Source organism: Myotis nattereri (assembly GCF_964212035.1).
Source record: "Myotis nattereri genome assembly, chromosome: 16".
Classification (NCBI taxonomy): domain Eukaryota; kingdom Metazoa; phylum Chordata; class Mammalia; order Chiroptera; family Vespertilionidae; genus Myotis; species Myotis nattereri.
Genome location: NC_138091.1, coordinates 3,380,004 through 3,396,742, shown reverse-complemented (window position 1 = coordinate 3,396,742; position 16,739 = coordinate 3,380,004). Strand labels below are relative to the sequence as shown.

At 50.6% G+C, this 16,739-nt stretch overlaps 1 protein-coding gene across 4 annotated transcripts in view; it reads left to right on the top strand.

Annotated features, from left to right (window-relative positions):
• The window catches only part of TOM1L2 (target of myb1 like 2 membrane trafficking protein), a 141,889-nt gene that overhangs the window by 71,764 nt on the left and 53,386 nt on the right, over positions 1-16,739 (top strand). For all 4 annotated transcript variants that reach the window (XM_081110768.1, XM_081110767.1, XM_081110766.1 and 1 more), the window contains exon 2: positions 6,589-6,673. In XM_081110768.1, coding sequence (XP_080966894.1) covers positions 6,589-6,673 — 85 coding nt within the window. The remainder of the gene's footprint in view (positions 1-6,588; positions 6,674-16,739) is intronic.

The following is a 16,739-nucleotide window of genomic DNA, read 5'->3' as shown; positions in this document are numbered from 1 at the left end:
TCAGACACAGCTTTGCTCCCACTGCTGGGACGGTTTTACGAGGAGAGTAAAATCAGAACTGATTTGAGCTCCTCGGCAGCCTTCCTCCCCTCACTGTTTAGCGGAGCCGGATATCCTCAGTTACGTTTGTGTGGCGTTTGAAGCAAAATGAAAAGAAAGAAGCATTCTTTGGGGGTGGTTCTTCATAATAAAATAAGTATATATCTTTTAGCTTGAAGACAGTCTCAGTAAGCGCATAGAGCGCACTGCCCTGAGGATAAGCTACCCTGCCTTTGAGCCTCTTCCCGGTGTTCTTAGAGGAAGACAGAGGGTGAGTATAAGGTTAATGGATTCTGCTGCTAAACTGAACTTGGAAATGAGATTTCATTGATTTAATATTTCCTCTATTAACCTCCTAAGACAGTGTCCCTTGTGGCCGTACCAAAGTGCAACTTCAGTACTTTCTTTCCCGCGAGTCTGTGCTGCAGTCCTTCCTGTGACAGGGACGGGTGACAGTGCAGGCCTTTAGCCAGGGGGCCTCCCCTCGCTGGCTGGGAGCAGCCGCCCGGCCGCCCGCAGGCGGAGCTGCTGCATTCGGAGGGACCTTCTGAGGAGGCTGCTGGTGTGGGCCTGCGGGCACTCTGCTGCGTGTGGCTGTGGGAGTGGGTCACACCTCTGGGGAGTGGACACCAGAAGGAGAGGGCTGCTCAGAGCCGTGCAGCAGGAAGAGCAGAGGGCTGGAGGCACAGATCCGTTCATCCACACGCAGCCTGCTCAGGAGCCCTGCTGTAGCCCCTAGAAGCCGGGCCTCCTGCCTCTGGGCAAAGCACTCGGGTTGGCAGCATGCTGCTGCCACTGCTCGGGGCTACCTCCTGCTGCCCCTCTGCTTCCTGTAGCCTCTGCCCACAGTCTTTTTCCCTCTAGACTAGCCTGGTGCTTTGCTCCATTCTTCCTGGGTGCCTACCCCTCCCCATTCCCTTCCCACCCTGGCTGCCCCCCTCCTCTGACTCTAATTTCCCTGCAGGTCCAGGGTGCCACGCGCTGGCTGTGGGCTGTGGCCTCTCTTCCACATGCGCGCAGTAGGGGGAGGCGAGCAGCCTCTGGGGCCTGACGGGCTCTGAGCAGCCTCTCAGGTGGGCTCTCTCCTTTCTCCCGCTCTCCACACGCACACTTTGTTCTTGGAGGCAGACATCGAATACTGCCTCTGTCCCTGCCAGACTGGCACCATCTGTGGACTCTGGTTAAGGGTTCCGAAAATCGTGGAGGCTTCTGAGCGCCCTGCCCAGTCCACTGCTTGCATAGCATTTGTCCAAGGCAGATCTCACTATTTGGGGATGGGTTTGCGTCTTCAGGGAGTAAAGAGTCTTTGGGTGCCAACAGCAATGAGTAAAGAGAGTGAAAAAGTTGCAGATACGTGTTTCTTGGTAAAAATGGAAACAATGAGCCCTGGCCAGTATTGCTCAGCGATTAGAGTGTCAGCCTGTGTGCCAAAGAATCAAGGGTTAAAATCTTGGTCAAGGGCACATACCTGGGTTGCAGGTTCCATCCCTGGTCCCAGTCAGAGCTCCTATGGGAGGCAACCAAACAGTATGTCTCTCTCACATCCAAGTCCCTCCCTCCCTCCCTCCCTCCCTCCCTTCTACTTTCTATAAAAATCAGTGGAAAAAATATCCTCAGGTGAGGATTAACAACGAAAATTAAACAATGAGGCCTTTTAATGCAGAATGAAAGCTAGTGCACAGATGTTTAGAGCAATGGCAGTATTTTTGGAGTGTGTGGTTGCTGCTTGTAAGTACAGCCTTTGTTTGCATGTGTGAGTTCTGGTACGTTATATAAAAGACAAGTGGCACCTCTCCACAGCCACATCTAGAAAATAAGGACACTCCCAGCATGTGCAGCGGTCATCTGTTTATTGAGCATCAGTGTGGGTTGTATGAAGCTTTGGTTAAAATGGTGCTGGTGATATCCCTCATGAATCGTACAGTTAGGGTGGGGCAGGCTTAGCATTCTTCTAAGATATCAGCTTCATATCTGAACCCACCTTTGCTAGCAGGTGGGGCAGTAGCAGGCAAATGCCTACGCTCCAGAGATAGACAGACCTGAGATATGTCTTACCACGGCTTATCCTCAGGGTCCACACGTTCTATTCAGTTACTGGGACGCTGAGTTGTCAATTCAGTTATGTGATTGGTCAAGACCCCAGCCTTTCTGAACCTCATTTCCTTCTTTTTAAATGTGGGAGGGACCAGTAACTCAGTTAGAGCATCGTTCCTATACACCAAGGTTGTGGCTAGATCCCCAGTCCAGGCACATGCAAGAAACAACCAGTGAATGCATAAACAAGTGGAACAACAAATTCTCTCTCTCTCTCTCTCTCTCTCTCTCTCTCTCTCTCTCTCTCTCTCTCAAATCAATCCATCAGTTGAGTAAATGTGGGAGGAAATAATGCCTACCCTAGAAGGTCTTTTTTTGTCTTAAAATACACATAAAATCTGTCATCTTAACCATTTTTGTTGTTGTTAATCCTCACCCAAGAATATTTGTCCATTGAATTTTTTAGAGAGAGTGGTAGGGAGTGGGAGAGTCAGAGAGAGAAACATCGATTGGTGTGAGAGTGAGACATCAATTGGTTGCCTCCCACACGTGCCCAGACCAGTACCAGGGATTGAGCCTGCAACAAGGCACGTGCCCTTCAGTCTGTGAGTTGATGGTCTCTCCACTGAGCCAGACTGGCTAGGCCATCTTAACCTTCTTAAGTGCTCCAATCTCCAGAACTTTTTCATCTTGCAAAGCTGCAGCTCTGTGCCTATCTAACAACTCCCCACAGCCTTCCCCCAGCCTGTGGCAGCCGCCATTCTACTTCCTGTCTCCTGGGTTTGCCTATTCTAGGTACCTCATGTAAGTGGAATCATATAGTATTCTCTTTCTGTTTGGTTAATTTCACTTAGCATTATGTCCTCAGGATTCATTCATGCTGTAGCATGTGTCAGAATCTCTTCCCTTTTTAAGGCCAAAAAATATTCCAGTGTATGTATGTACCAACTTTTGTTTATATCTTTCTTCATTGATGGACACTTGGGTTACTTCTACCTTTTGGCTATTGTGAGTGACGCTGCTATGAATCTGGGTGTACAAATATACTTTGAGACCCTGTCTTCAATTCTTTTGGGTGTATACTCAGAAATGGAGTTGCTAGATCATATGGTATTTCTTTTTAAAGTTTTTGAGGACCTGCAATATTACTTTCCATAGCAGCTACCACACTTCATATTCTCACCAACAGTGTACAAAAGTTGGAGAAATGTCTGTTCTGCTTCTTTTCCCATTTTTCAAATTGTTGTGTTTTTGTTGTTGTTCTTTTGGGTGTGTTTTTTATTGTTGAGTTGTAAGAATTCTTTAAATATTCTGGATATTAACCACTTATCAGTTCTTTTGGTGTCATATTCATGAAATTATTATTAAATCCCATGTTACAAAGCTTTCTTTTATGTTTTTTTCTAAGAGCTTTAGTTTAGGTTTACATCTTTTATCCATTTTCGGTCAATTTTTGTCTGTGGTGTAAGATAAGGGTCTAATTTCATTCTTTTGTATATGGGTATACAGTTTCCCCAGCACCATTTGTTGAAAAGACTGTCCTTTCCCACTGAGTGGTCAGGAATTCATTTCTTGGATGAAATAAAATACTGTACATGAAGCACCTGATGACATGCCTAGCTGTGTCTCCCTCTATCGTCCCCTTATTTGAAATGTAGTTTTTTAACTACTGAAGTAGATTTTTAATATTATGATAGCAACTACCTGATAGTGCTGACTCTGTGTGAGGTCCTATTCCAGGGGCTTTACATATATTAACTCACTGAATTGTCCTAACAACTCTATGGGCTGGGTACTGCTGTTTTCACTAGTGTACAATGAGGAAATCGGGCACTTACAAGTTAAGTAACTTGCCTAAGTCACATATCTAGTAAGTGGTGGGGCCTGTATTCAAACCCAGGTAGTTTGGCTCCAGAATCTGTGGGCTAGTAAACTTAATGTCTCCCTGGTTTTTGTTGTTGTTGTTTCTTCTTTCAGCAGGGTGCATAACAAGGTAGGGCTGTCTTAGCCCCTTCCCTTCTTCAGGGGTCTGGGGTGGAAACGGTGGGGATCAGGATATTCTTAGTGTGTTGGGGGATCGATCTGGGGCCAGGACTCCGCAGCAGCTGAGGGCCCTCTTCTCGCCGGGGCTGGTAGTCCAGGGGTTCTTACTCCTTAGAGACCATGGGGACCATAAGGTCCACCGCCCTCTTGCTGTAGCCAAATTCATTGTCAGACCAGGAAATGAGCTTGACAGAGTGGTCACTGAGGGCAATGCCAGCCCCAGCATCAAAGGTGGAGGAGTGGGTGTCACTGTTAAAGTCACAGGAGACAGCCTGGTCCTCAGTGTAGCCCAGGACGTCCTTGAAGATCCCTCTGACACCTGTTTCACCACCTTGTTCTTTTTATAAAAATTTTATTTCAGAGCGAGGAAGGGAGAGGGAGAGAGAGATGGAAACATCAATGATGAGAGAGAATCACTGATTGGCCGCCTCCTGCACGCCCCCTCCTAGGGATCGAACTTGCAACCCTTACCACCTTCTCGGTGTCATACTATTTGGCTGCTTTCTCTAGGCAGCAGGTCAAATCCATCACCAACACATTGGGAAAGGGGAAGGCAAAGTGGTGAACTTCCTGTGCAGCTCAGGGATGACCTTGCCCACAGCCTTGCAGCACCAGCAGAAGCAGCCCCTCAGCCATCACACCACAGCTTCCCAGAGGGGCCATCCACGGGCTTCCTGGTGACAGTGATGGCATGGACTGAGATCATGAGTCCCTCCTCGATGCCAAAGTTGTCATCGATGACCTTGGCCAGGGGCACCAAGCAGTTGGAGGTGCAGGAGGCATTGCTGACAATCTTGAGGGAGTTGTCATACTTGTCATGGTTCACACCCATCACAAACATGGGGCCATCCGCAGAAGGGGCAGAGATGATGACCCTCTTGGCTGCCCCTTCAAGTGAGCACCGGCCTTCTCCATGGTAGTGAAGTCACCGGCGGACTCACGACATACTCATCACCAGCTTCACCCATTTGATGTTGGTGGGCTCTCACTCCTGAAAGATGGGGGTGGGTTTTCCACTGATGACAAACTTCCTCTTCTCAACCTGGACTGTGCCTTTGAACTTGCCATTGATAGAATCATGCTGGAACGTGTAGACCAAGCATGTCAAACTCAAAGGCTAACATGGGCCAAATAAGGTATAAGTGTATGTGGGCCACAAAAAAATAAAAGCTTCAATTTTCATAGAAACGTAGGTTTATTTCAATAGAGACATGCTGAATACAAAGGGCTGAAATAAATGAGTAATCATTAACATAAAATAATAGAACATTTTAATAAAAATTAATATTTTGTCTTGAACATTAACTTACCAGACACTGGATAACTGCACAAATTAATAAGCGTAACACAAATAAACCTATTCTTGTTCTCCAAAAGTGAAATATTTCCTGTTGTGCACACCAAACAAGTCAGTCCAGGACTAATGACGTGGCCATCTGCTGCTAAAATATTCGCTGCTAGTATCAGTGGAGAGAAATGGTGCGCCTGCGCATAAGACACATAAGGAAAATGAATGCAACACGATTATAGTAATCAGTCATTAGTGAACATTGTAGTTCATTATTAATAATTATGTATAACAGGATATTGTAAAAATTAAGTTGTGAAATTTTTATTAAAACATTTCTTACATACTGTTATATTGGCTGGGCTGCAAAAATATTCGTTGTGAGCTGCCCGCAGGCTGCGAGTTTGACATGCTTGGTGTAGATCATATAGTTGAGGTCAATGAAGGGGTCATTGATGGCAACTATCTACTTTGCCATAGTTAAAAGCAGAGCTGGTGACCAGGCACCCAATGTGTGCACTGGTGGGGGAGGGGGGGAGGGGGTGTCCCTCAGCCCCACTTGTGCCCTCTCACAGTCTGGGACCCCTCAGGAGATAACCACCTGCTGGTTTAGGCCCGCTCCCCAGATGGCAGATGGCAGGCCCGATCCCTCGGTGCCTGCCCCGCCTCCCCGGGTCGCGCACACGGCAGGGCCGATCCGGGGTTTGGGGTGCCGTCCCAGGTGTAGATCATATAGTTGAGATTAATGAAGGGGTCATTAATGGCAACTATCTACTTTGCCATAGTTAAAAGCAGAGCTGGTGACCAGGTGCCCAGTGTGGCCAAATCTGTTCACTCCAACCTTCCCCATTGTGTCTCGGGGTTGTGGCTGCTTTGACCTGGCATTGTGCAGGAAGATGTGGTTGTCTGTTGAATGGGAGGAGTTGAGAGTTTTGGGTGATTTTTAATAGGTTAGGCCTTCAAGAGCTTTTCAGTCTGGAGTTTGGTGAAAGAAGGACAGTGTTATGACATGAGCCTCTGGGCCCAGCTCTCTCTCTCTCGCTGGCTGTTCTCTTGTGAAAACAGAACCCTAGAACTGCTCTGTTGACTCAGACCATCTGTTTGGGAGAATGTGGTGGTTCTGGTTCCTGCCAGAGCCCCTCATTCAGGAGAAATGTAAACCAGCTTTCTCTCTGACTTTACAGAAAAGGCCACAGATGGCTCCCTGCAAAGCGAGGACTGGACATTGAACATGGAGATCTGCGACATCGTCAATGAGACAGAGGAAGGGTAGGTGTGCTCCCCCCACCCTGCTGTGACACTTGTCAGTTCCGGGCTGTCACTCAAAGCCTGGCAGGGCTTACGGATGTTTGGTGTTTTGTTTTCGATCTGTTTGCCTTGGCATTTAATATGCTGACCTTTCTTAAAAAATTGAGAAGGGGAGGGAGAGAAACATTGATGTGAGAAAGATACATTGATCCATTGCCTCCTGTACATGCCCCAACCAGGGATCAAATTGCAACCTGGGTACGTGCCCTAACCCGGAATCGAACCTGCGACCTTCTGGGGCATGGAACAATACTCCAACCAACTGAGCCACACTGGCCCAGGCAATACGCTGACACTCTTTAATTATCTTTCCTCTTCCTATCCACTTCGCCCCCACTTCCCCCATGGCAGTGCTGAGTCAGAGCCCTGAAAACCTCTTTTAATAACCTGCCTTTACTCATAAGTGAAAATGAAGTTGTTTGGTTACTTGGTTCCCGGTAGTCGTTGGTCTCCATAGCCAGATTATCACCCCTGCCCCCACTCCTTCCTAACCTCTGCCTTCCCTTCGCAGATGTGAGGCTGTCTCTGCCATGTTTTGCTGGGCTGGGGCCCCAGGAGTCAGAGAGAGTGCCCACAGAGCAGCCTGGTGTTTCCGCAGTAGGCATCTCTGAGCTACTGAGTCTGTGCTTATTGTTAAGCATGATACAGCCTCTTCTACATCATAGCTGCATTCTAGTTACACTTCTTCCAAAGTAGTCTATATTTGGCCCTCTGCCACACCATAAAAATGGAATTTATTATTGCCATGTCATCTTAAACTATCTCCAAAGTGGTAGAACAGCCTAGACCAGTGATGGCGAACCTTTTGAGCTCGGTGTGCCAGCATTTTGAAAAACCGTAACTTAATTCTGGTGCCGTGTCACATATAGAAATTTTTTGATATTTGCAACCATAGTAAAACAAAGACTTATATTTTTGATATTTATTTTATATATTTAAATGCCATTTAACAAAGAAAAATCAACCAAAAATATGAGTTCGCGTGTCACCTCTGACACGTGTGTCATAGGTTCGCCATCACCAGCCTAGACTCAGGCAGCCCTCAGCTTGCATAGTGACACTGTCACTTACAGCCTTGTAATGTATAAATTGGGGACCAGCCTCTTAAGGTTGGTCCTGCTTTCATTCAACAAATAGGCACTAAATGATGATTTGTGCCGGGCCTGCGTGTGAGTCCTGAGGACACACCAGTGAGTAGGGCAGACAGACTCCCTCCCCTCGAGGAGCAGACAGGCCAGGGTGGGGCGGTAGGCCATCAAAATAATGACTAGAACAGGCGACATGGTCAGCTGGTGATAAGACTATCGAGAGAAATGAAGCTGGGGATGGAGAAGGCTGGTAATTAGCATTTTTAAATGGAATAATCAAGGAAGGCCTTACGTAAGTTATATTGAACAAAGAGTTGAGGTAAACCACGGGGTGAGGTGTGAGGATTATACCAGGGAAGAACTTTTCAACAGAGAGAACAGCAAGCACAGAAGTCCTGGGACAGAGGGTGTCTGGTGTGTTTCAAGAATAGCAAGGAGCCCGGCCAGTGTGGCACAGTGGATAGAGTGTCGGCCTGTCAACCAAAGGGTCACAGGCTCAATTCCCGATCAAGGGTACATACCTTCAGAAATTAAGCATACACTGACTGAAATCTATAATAATAAAAGCATAATATGCTAATTAGACCAGATGTCCTTTCGGACGACCTTCTGGATGAAGCCGGGGCTGCGAGGGAAGCCCAGGTCCTGGGTGCCTGCTGGTGGCTGGAGGGAAGCCCGGGTCCCAGGTGCCCGAGGGAAGCTAGTGCCGGCAGCCGGGGGAAGGAAGGCGGCCTACTCTTGCACGAACTTCGTGCATCAGGCCTCTAGTAAAGAATAATATACAGGGATTCACCAATAGAGTAGAGGATTCCAAGAATCAAATGGATGATTTGGAATGTGAGGAAGCACAAAACACCCAATCAAAAAAGCAAAAAGAAAAAGGAGTCCAAAAATACGAAGATAGTGTAAAGAGCCTCTGGGACAACTTCAAGTGTACCAACATTCGCATTATGGGTGTGCCAGAAGGAGAAGAGAGAGCAAGATATTGAAAACCTATTTGAAGAAATAATGACAGAAAAGTTCCCCTACCTGGTGAAAGAAATAGACTTACAAGTCCAGGAAGTACAGAGGCCCACACCAAGACACATCATAATTAAAATGCCAAGGGTTAAAGACCAAGAGAGAATCTTAAAAGCAGCAAGAGAAAAGCAGTTAGTTACTTATAAGGGAGTGCCCATATGACTGTCAGCTGATTCCTCAGCAGAAACTTTGCAGGCCAGAAGGAAGTGGCAAGAAATACTCAAAGTGATGAATAGCAAGGACCTACAGCCAAGATTACTCTACCCAGTGGAGCTATCATTTAGATTTGAAGGTCAGATAAAGAGCTTCACAGACAAGGAAAAGCTAAAGGAGTTCATCACCACCAAACCAGTATTACATGAAATGTTGAAGGGTATTCTTTAAGAAAAAGAAGAAAAAGAAATAGAAGGAGGAGGAGGGAGGGAGGAGAGGACAGAGGAGGAGAAGGAAGGAATAAAGGAAGGAGGAAGAAGGAAGAAAGAAGAAGAAAGAGGAGAAAAGAAGAAAGAAGAGATAAAAATACAAACAATAAAATGGCAATAAATACATATCTATCAACAATTGAATCTAAGAAATAGAATCAGAGGCATGGAAACATGGAACAAACTGACGAATCTCATAGGGAAGTGGGGAGAGGAGGTGGGAAGAGATTAGTCAAAGATCTTATATGCGTACTAGAGGCCCATTGCATGAAGAGATTCATGCAATAAGCCTTCCCTTCCCCTGGCTGCCAGCACCAGTTTTCCTCTGGCACCCAGACCCAGGCCTTCGCTCTGGCCGGAGCCTTCAGTCTTCGCTGCTCTGGCCGCTCCGCCACTTCATGCCTACGTATGCAAATTAACCACCATCTTTGTTGGGTTAATTTGCATACTCTCCTGATTGGCTGGTGATCGTAGCAGAGGGACAGTCAATTTACATGTTTGTCTATTAGGTAAGACTAGAGGCCCGGTGCACAAAAATTTGTGCACTCAGGGGGGTCCCTCAGCCCAGCCTGTGCCCTCTCACAGTCTAGGACCCCTTGGGGGATGACCACCTACTGGCTTAAGCCCACTCCCTGGGGAATTGGGCCTAAGCTGGCAGTCAGACATCCCTCTGGCAGCCGGGAGCCCTCAGGGGATGTCCACTTGCCAGCGGGGACCAGGCCTAAGCTGCAGTCGGACATCCTTAGCACTGCTGAGTAGGCAGGAGAGGCTCCCACAACCACCACTGTACTGACAGCCATCAGCCTGGCTTCTGGCTGAGCGGAGCTCCCCCTGTGGGAGTGCACTGACCACCAGGGGGCAGCTCCTGCATTGAGCATCTGCCCCCTGGTGGTCAGTGTGTCATTGTGACCAGTCATTCTGCTGTTAGGGTCAATTTGCATATTACCCTTTTATTATATAGGATAGAGGCCTGGTGCATGGGTGGGGGCCGGCTGGTTTGCCCTGAAGGGTGTCCCGGATCAGGGTGCGGGTCCCTGCTGGAGTGCCTGGCCAGCTTAGGTGAGGGGCTGATGGCTGTTTGCAGGCTGACCAAGCACCCCAGTGGGGACCCTCACCCCATGAGGGTGTGGCCATCCTGGGTGAGGGGCTGGTAGCTGTTTGCAGGCTGGCCACAGCCTCTTCAGGGTGGGGGTCCCCGCTGGGGTGCCTGGCCAGCCTGGGTGAGGTGCTGATGGCTGTTTGAAGGCTGACCAAGCCTCCCAGCAGGGACCCTCACCCCATGAGGGTGTGGCCAGCCTAAGTGAGGGGCTGATGGCTGTTTGCAGGCTGGCCACACCCCCTTCAGGGAGGGGGGGTCCTGCTGGGGTGCCTGGCCAGCTTGGGTGAGGGGCTGATGGCTGTTTACAGGCTGGCCACAGCCCCTTCAGGTTAGGGGGTCCTGCTGGGGTGCCTGGCCAGTCTGCGTGAGGGGCTGATGGCTATTTGCAGGCTGGCCACAGCACCTTCAGTGCGGGGGTCCCCACTGGGGTGCCTGGCCAGCCTGGGTGAGGGGCTGATGGTTGTTTGCAGGCTGGCCACAGCCCCCAGCCACCCAAGCTCCCAGTGGAGGCTGGCTGAAAGCAGGTATCTGGGATTTATCTATCTTCTGTAATTGAAACTTTGTTGCCTTGAGCGGAGGCCACAGCCGGCCAGGGCAGGCGGGAAGCTTGGCTTCCTCCATCGCTGGGGCAACCAAGCCTCCTGCTTGCTCCAGCTCTGTGGCTGCCGGCCACCATCTTGGTTGGGTTAATTTGCATATACTCGCTCTGATTGGCCTGTGGGCGTGGCTTGGGTGTAGCGGAGGTGTGGTCAATTTGCATGTTTCTCTTTTATTAGTATAGGATGTGCATTACCTATGGATACAGACAATAGGATGGTGAAGGCCTGGGGCAAAGCAGGAATGGGAGGGAGGGGGCAATGAGGGGAGAGAAGGGGGGCCATCTGTAATACTCTCAACAATAAAGATTTAAAAATTTTTTAAAAAGGGTATGTACCTTGGTTGCAGGTTCTATCCCAGCCCTTTTGGGGTGCATGTGTGGCAACCAATCAGTTTGTCTCTCTCACATTGGTATTTCTCTCTCTCTTCCCCCCCTCCCTCATTCTACTCTCCTCTCTCTAAAAATCAATGGAAAACATATCCTCAGGTTAGGATTAACAAAAAAATTAGAACGAATAGCCAGGAGGCTAGTGGGGCTGGAGCAGAGTGAGCAAGGAATAGGTGTCAGGGCAGAGATGTCCAGGATCCAGGTGACACCGGCATCACAGGGCCTCGGGCTTCACTTCAGGTAGCCGGGAACCCCTTGGAGGATTTGAGCAGAGGCAGGGCATGGTTTGACTTTTATTTTGAAGAGATCACTCTGGCTACCTTGTTCAGAATGGCCTGGCTGGGAAGAGACCAAGGGCTGGCTCTGACAGGAATCCTCCGTGGGATGAAGGAGGAAATGGGAAGGGGGCTGATACAGGGGGAACCGTGACATGTGCCCACGGGAGTGAGAGAAGGGAAGAGTCAAGATAGCAGGGATGGAGCCGCCTAGGTGCAGTGGCGATGCTGACAGGGCGATGGCACAGAGGGGTGTGGAGGTGGGGTCGGCCTGGGCTGGAGATGTGCGTTTGGGAGTCGTTGGTGAAAGGTGACCTAGTTCTGCCGTCTAAATGGCTGATCAGCTCGTGTCTGGCTCACAGACGGAATCACAAACTTGGGGCTCCGCATGTCTGATGCCATAGTCACTGGGCTCTTCCTGCAGCCCCGCTCGGGCCTTTCTTCTTTATGTCCACCCCGGATACCACTCATTTACTTGTGTATCTAGCTGCGCAGCCTCATTTGTTGGCCCCACAGCTGGAGGCCCAGATGCCATGGAGAGTGGGGCACGCACAAGCAGGACCAGCTGGGCTGTGGCAGAGAAGTGTGCCCATTGCTGGGACTCAGAGGCAGTGGGTGCCTCCTGGAGGGGCGGGCTTTGGGCTGAGCCCAAGGATGGCAAGAAGAGGAGAAGCGTGCTGTGTAGCTAAGGGTGCATGGCAAGGGCAGCATGGGGGGTGGGGCGCGGTGTACAGGTGAGGTCTGGGTGTGCAGGGAAGAAGTGGGGAGGGGATTTTCTGGAACAGAGGCTAGAGAGGTGGGCACAGTCGGGCTGTAAAGAGCTGTCTTCCTGTGTCATCCTCTAGAGTGGGCTGTCCCCATGGGTAGTCCCTCTGCCTTGGACTCTTCCCCTTTGTCTGTTCTCCATGCTGCAGGCAGAGGGGCTTGGAAATGCAGAACTCTCGAAGTTACACCCTTGCTAACAAGGGACTCCTGTGAAATCCTTCACAGACCCTGTGGGATGACCAGGCCCTCCAGCCACTCCATTTAGGGCCCTCACCTTCAGCCCCTCTGATCTTTCAGCCCCTTGCACTTCCCATAGCCCTGTTTGCCATTCGCCACAAATAGGAGGGGCATGCATGCAAATGTGTTAGAATGCGGCCTTCTCCTTCCAAAGGGACAGGCCTCCTTCCAGGGTCTGCAGGCGTGTCCTCAAAGCGCTTTCTTCCTGAAGTGTCCCGCACTCCTGTTCCTCTATTTCCAGAGAGCCCCCAGTGCTTCCTGGGGGTGTCCTAGCCTTGCCTCTGCTATGAGGTCACTGCCAAGATCTCTCCCCGCAAGCCTGGCTATCGGTGGGTACCCTGCCCCCTTCCTGCTTCGGGGCTCCAGGCCTAGTGTCCTTCTCTTCCCTCCTCACGCCTCTCCCTCTCACTGACTAGTTCTTTCATTCACTTGTCTCATTTCCCTGACACCCCTCCCTCCTGATTTGGACAAATCCCCGTTATGTGATTTCACAGTGCCCTGTTCTGTATGCACTCTCATCACAGGTTACACTTCCACACCTGCGGGACCTGTCACAGGGCTGTCTCATCCCCACTTCCCCCTACACTGCACACTCCACTTTGTTGTTGTTAATCCACCCAAGGATATTTTTTTTCATTGATTTTTAGAGAGAGTGGGAGGGAGGGAGGGAGAGGGCGTGGGAGAGAGAGGTGAGGGGGAAAGAGAAATGGATGTGAGATACACATCGATTGGTTGCCTCAACCAGGGGCCGGGGATCGAACCTGCAACCCTCGATTGGGAATCGAACCCCAGACCTTTTGGTGTGAGGGCTGGCCCTCTAACCACTGGCCCACACCAGCCAGGGCCAGAAACTGTTTTGCCACCATTTCATCCCTAGCACCTAGCATAGTGTGCACACAATGGTTCTGACAAACGTGTTAGCTAGGTGAACAATAGAACCATATCAACGCGACGGTGCTTGAGAAAGATGCTGAGTTCAGGAGAGATGCTAGAGCGGGCAGCTCCCCAGCCGGGGCGGCAGCAGCAAAGGGTTCTGAGAGGGGGTGACCTCCAAGTGGAGTCCTCGGTCAGCCAGGTGAGGGGGAAGGAAGGGGAGCCCCTGGCTGGAGGGCAGTGTAGGCAGCATAGGAAAGGAGTGCAGCGGGGTGGGGAGCGTGGAGCTTACAGCCATCAGCCTGGACCGGAGTCCTCGGTCCTCCACTCACTTGTCATGTGACCCTGGGTGAGTGACTGAATCTCTGTGTCAGTTTCCTCATCAACAAACGGGGATGCCCATAGTGCCTGTCTCATGGGTTCACTGCCCTTACCGCAGCCGTTCTCTGAGCACTTGCCCTGTGCCGGACCCCTTTGCCGTGCCCTGGATTGCACCAGCTCATGCGGCACCACCCCAACAGCCCTATATGGCAGGGGCAGTTTGTGTTAATGTTGAGGAAACTGACGCCCAGAGTGGTTTGGTCACTTGCCAAAGGTCTCACACCACAGCTATGAAGGGCAGGTGTAAGCCCCGGAAGACGGCTCCAGCCACCAGCACCTCGCCTGCACTTCTGCCTCTGGGAGGCTGGGATCCCGGTGGCTGCCCCACAGGCCCCTCCCTGGGCTTTCCCAGTTTCCAGGGTTGAGGTCTCCTCCAGCCTGAGGCCTTGTGTGACAGCCCCTTGTGTCCTGAATTCTTGGTCATTAGCCAGGAATGCCTGGCCGAGTAACCTCCCCAGGAAGGTTGCAGAGTCCATTTGCCAGGCCTCTCCCAGTCCTACGTACTGTGCTTTGATGTGTGGCTCTGATGAGGACCCACTGACCTGGGTCATGTTCATGAATTTCTGGATCTTCCCAGCTCACTGAAGTTTTGTCTGTTTCCCAGCCTCTTAGCAGGAAGGGTGCAGAGGAGCAAGCCCAAGGCAGAGTGGGGTTGGGGGAGGGCAGGGAGGTGTTCGAGGTGAGTCATGGGGGCAGCCGTGTCCTCCATCTTGGAATAACTTCGACACTTCGACAGGGACACAATGGAAAGGCCTCTTACTTCATTTCGGGGCTGTAGCCTGACCTGAGGCCCTGGGGCAGCCCTGAGGCCTGGCTTTTCCTGCCATAGCTGCCAGGGTGTTGGGACATCTCACACCTGCCGCTGCCTCCTGATTCTTTCTGCTCCTTGGCTCTTGATTCTTCCCTCTCCCGTCTCCCTGTTCCTAGCTCCTTGCTGTCCAACCTGCTGCTGCTGCTGCTTAAAACTTGGCAATTCCTCTGACACGCTTTGATCCTCGCCTCTGAAGCCTTCCCCAGGGAGGGAGGGAAGTGCTTGCTTTTGTGCTCACCCAGTCACTCCGAGGCCGTCCTGAGGATGAGTTTTCACTGTAGCTCCAGGGAGGGAGCCTGCTGGCTGCTTCCCCCGGACATCCCCCCACCGGGAGCGCCGGGGGCTCTGCTCCTGAGCTCAGGGAGCGCAGCCCTGGAGCTTGTTCCCGTTCTTCTGCTCCATGAAGCTCAAGCGGAGAGGAGTGAGGCTGGACCAGGGGGAATGGCAGCCATGGGCCAGGGCTAACCCGGCTGAGCAGAGCCCTGGAGAGAGGAAGCCACTCCATGCTTCTGACCAGTAGCTGTGGACCTTCACCAGCTCAAGTCCACACACAGCCCTCGAAGCTGAGAGCTTGTCAAGTCCCACATTTGCAGGAATCAGCATTCCTGTGTGGAAACAGCCGTACTGCAAACACTTGCAAGGACATTCTCCAGAGAGCCTTGTCCCATCAGCCCTTGGACTCAGAGCCAAGGCTTCCTGCAGGCAGCCATTTTTCAAGTTGGGAGGGGAAAATAGGTCTCAGGTATTTTTAAACTTCTTCATTCTTTCCCCATTGATTTTCTTTTAGAGAGATTAGAAGGGAAGGAGGGAGGGAGAGGGAGAGAAACATCTATATGAGAGAGATACATCGATTGGTTGCCTTCTGCACACGCACCCTGACAGGGGCAGAGGGATCAAACCTGCAACCCAGGTACATGCCCTTGACTGGGAATTGAACCCATGACCCTTCGGTCCACGGGCTGACACTCTAACCTCTGAGCCACACCGGCCAGGGCTTTACATTTATTGAAGCCTTGCCTTGCTGTGTTTCTGTTTAAATTGGACTGATTAGCCGAGCTCCCACTCCCCTGCCCTCTTCCTCATACACATTTGAAAGGACTTTTTCATTTGGTAAGTGGATCATAAATATTTCAGGAGGAGCAGAAGGTTTCTTTCTGACTTACCAACCTTCAACTTTGGAAAGATCAGATATATTGACACGTGAATCTCTAGAAGGCTGGCGCCAGTTGTGGGAGCAAAAGGCAGGCCTGCAGCTGGACTGGGGCTTCCTAGAGCTCAGGTGATGGGGCTTCCCCCGGCCAGCTGGCAGGGCCTCCATGCAGGAAGTGCCTCCTAGGTCCACACCTTTGTTTAATCCTGACTTAGAGTAAATTAAATAGCATGCCAGACATAAGGACTGTGCTTGTTAGGGGGCTGCTGGGGACTCCAACTCCCAGTTCCAACAGTGACTTAAGGAAGAATGTGTTTCAAGTTCCAAATAATCAACTGATAAGTGAGCTTTTGAACAGGCCCACTTGTAAACAGGGGACTGCCTATAATTCTGTGAGATTCTCTCTGGGAATCCATAGCAGATCCCTTACCTAAAAGCACACAATTCCTTGGGTTTTGAGGAGACTAAAGTTTTCTCAGGGAAAAAGGAGTTCCATGGAACTGGGGAGGAGCTGAGCCCCAGGTCTGCGCAAGGACCTGGCCATGCTCTCTCTGTGGTCTCCTCAGTACACCCACGCACAGGGGGCTGGTTTTTATTTTGGACAAATACTTGCATGTTATACAAAAGTCAAAAGGGCTGCAAATAGACAATCAGGTGAAAAATCTCCCTGTCCTCTCTGTCACCCAGTTCCCTCTTCAGGGGCAGCTGAAGTTACCAGCTTCTTGTGGCTCTTCCCAGAGCTTCTCCTCCCTGGCCGGCGTGTGCACTGTGTCCGTGTCTGTTGTCCTTGGGTAACTCAGACAGGAGCAGCCCTCTGCACTGCTCTGCAGACGACTGTTCACATTTCTGCTCCGTGGTGATGCACAAGGAGTGTGTTCTTTTGCGCAGCTGCATAGTGTTCCATTACACGGATAAATAAGC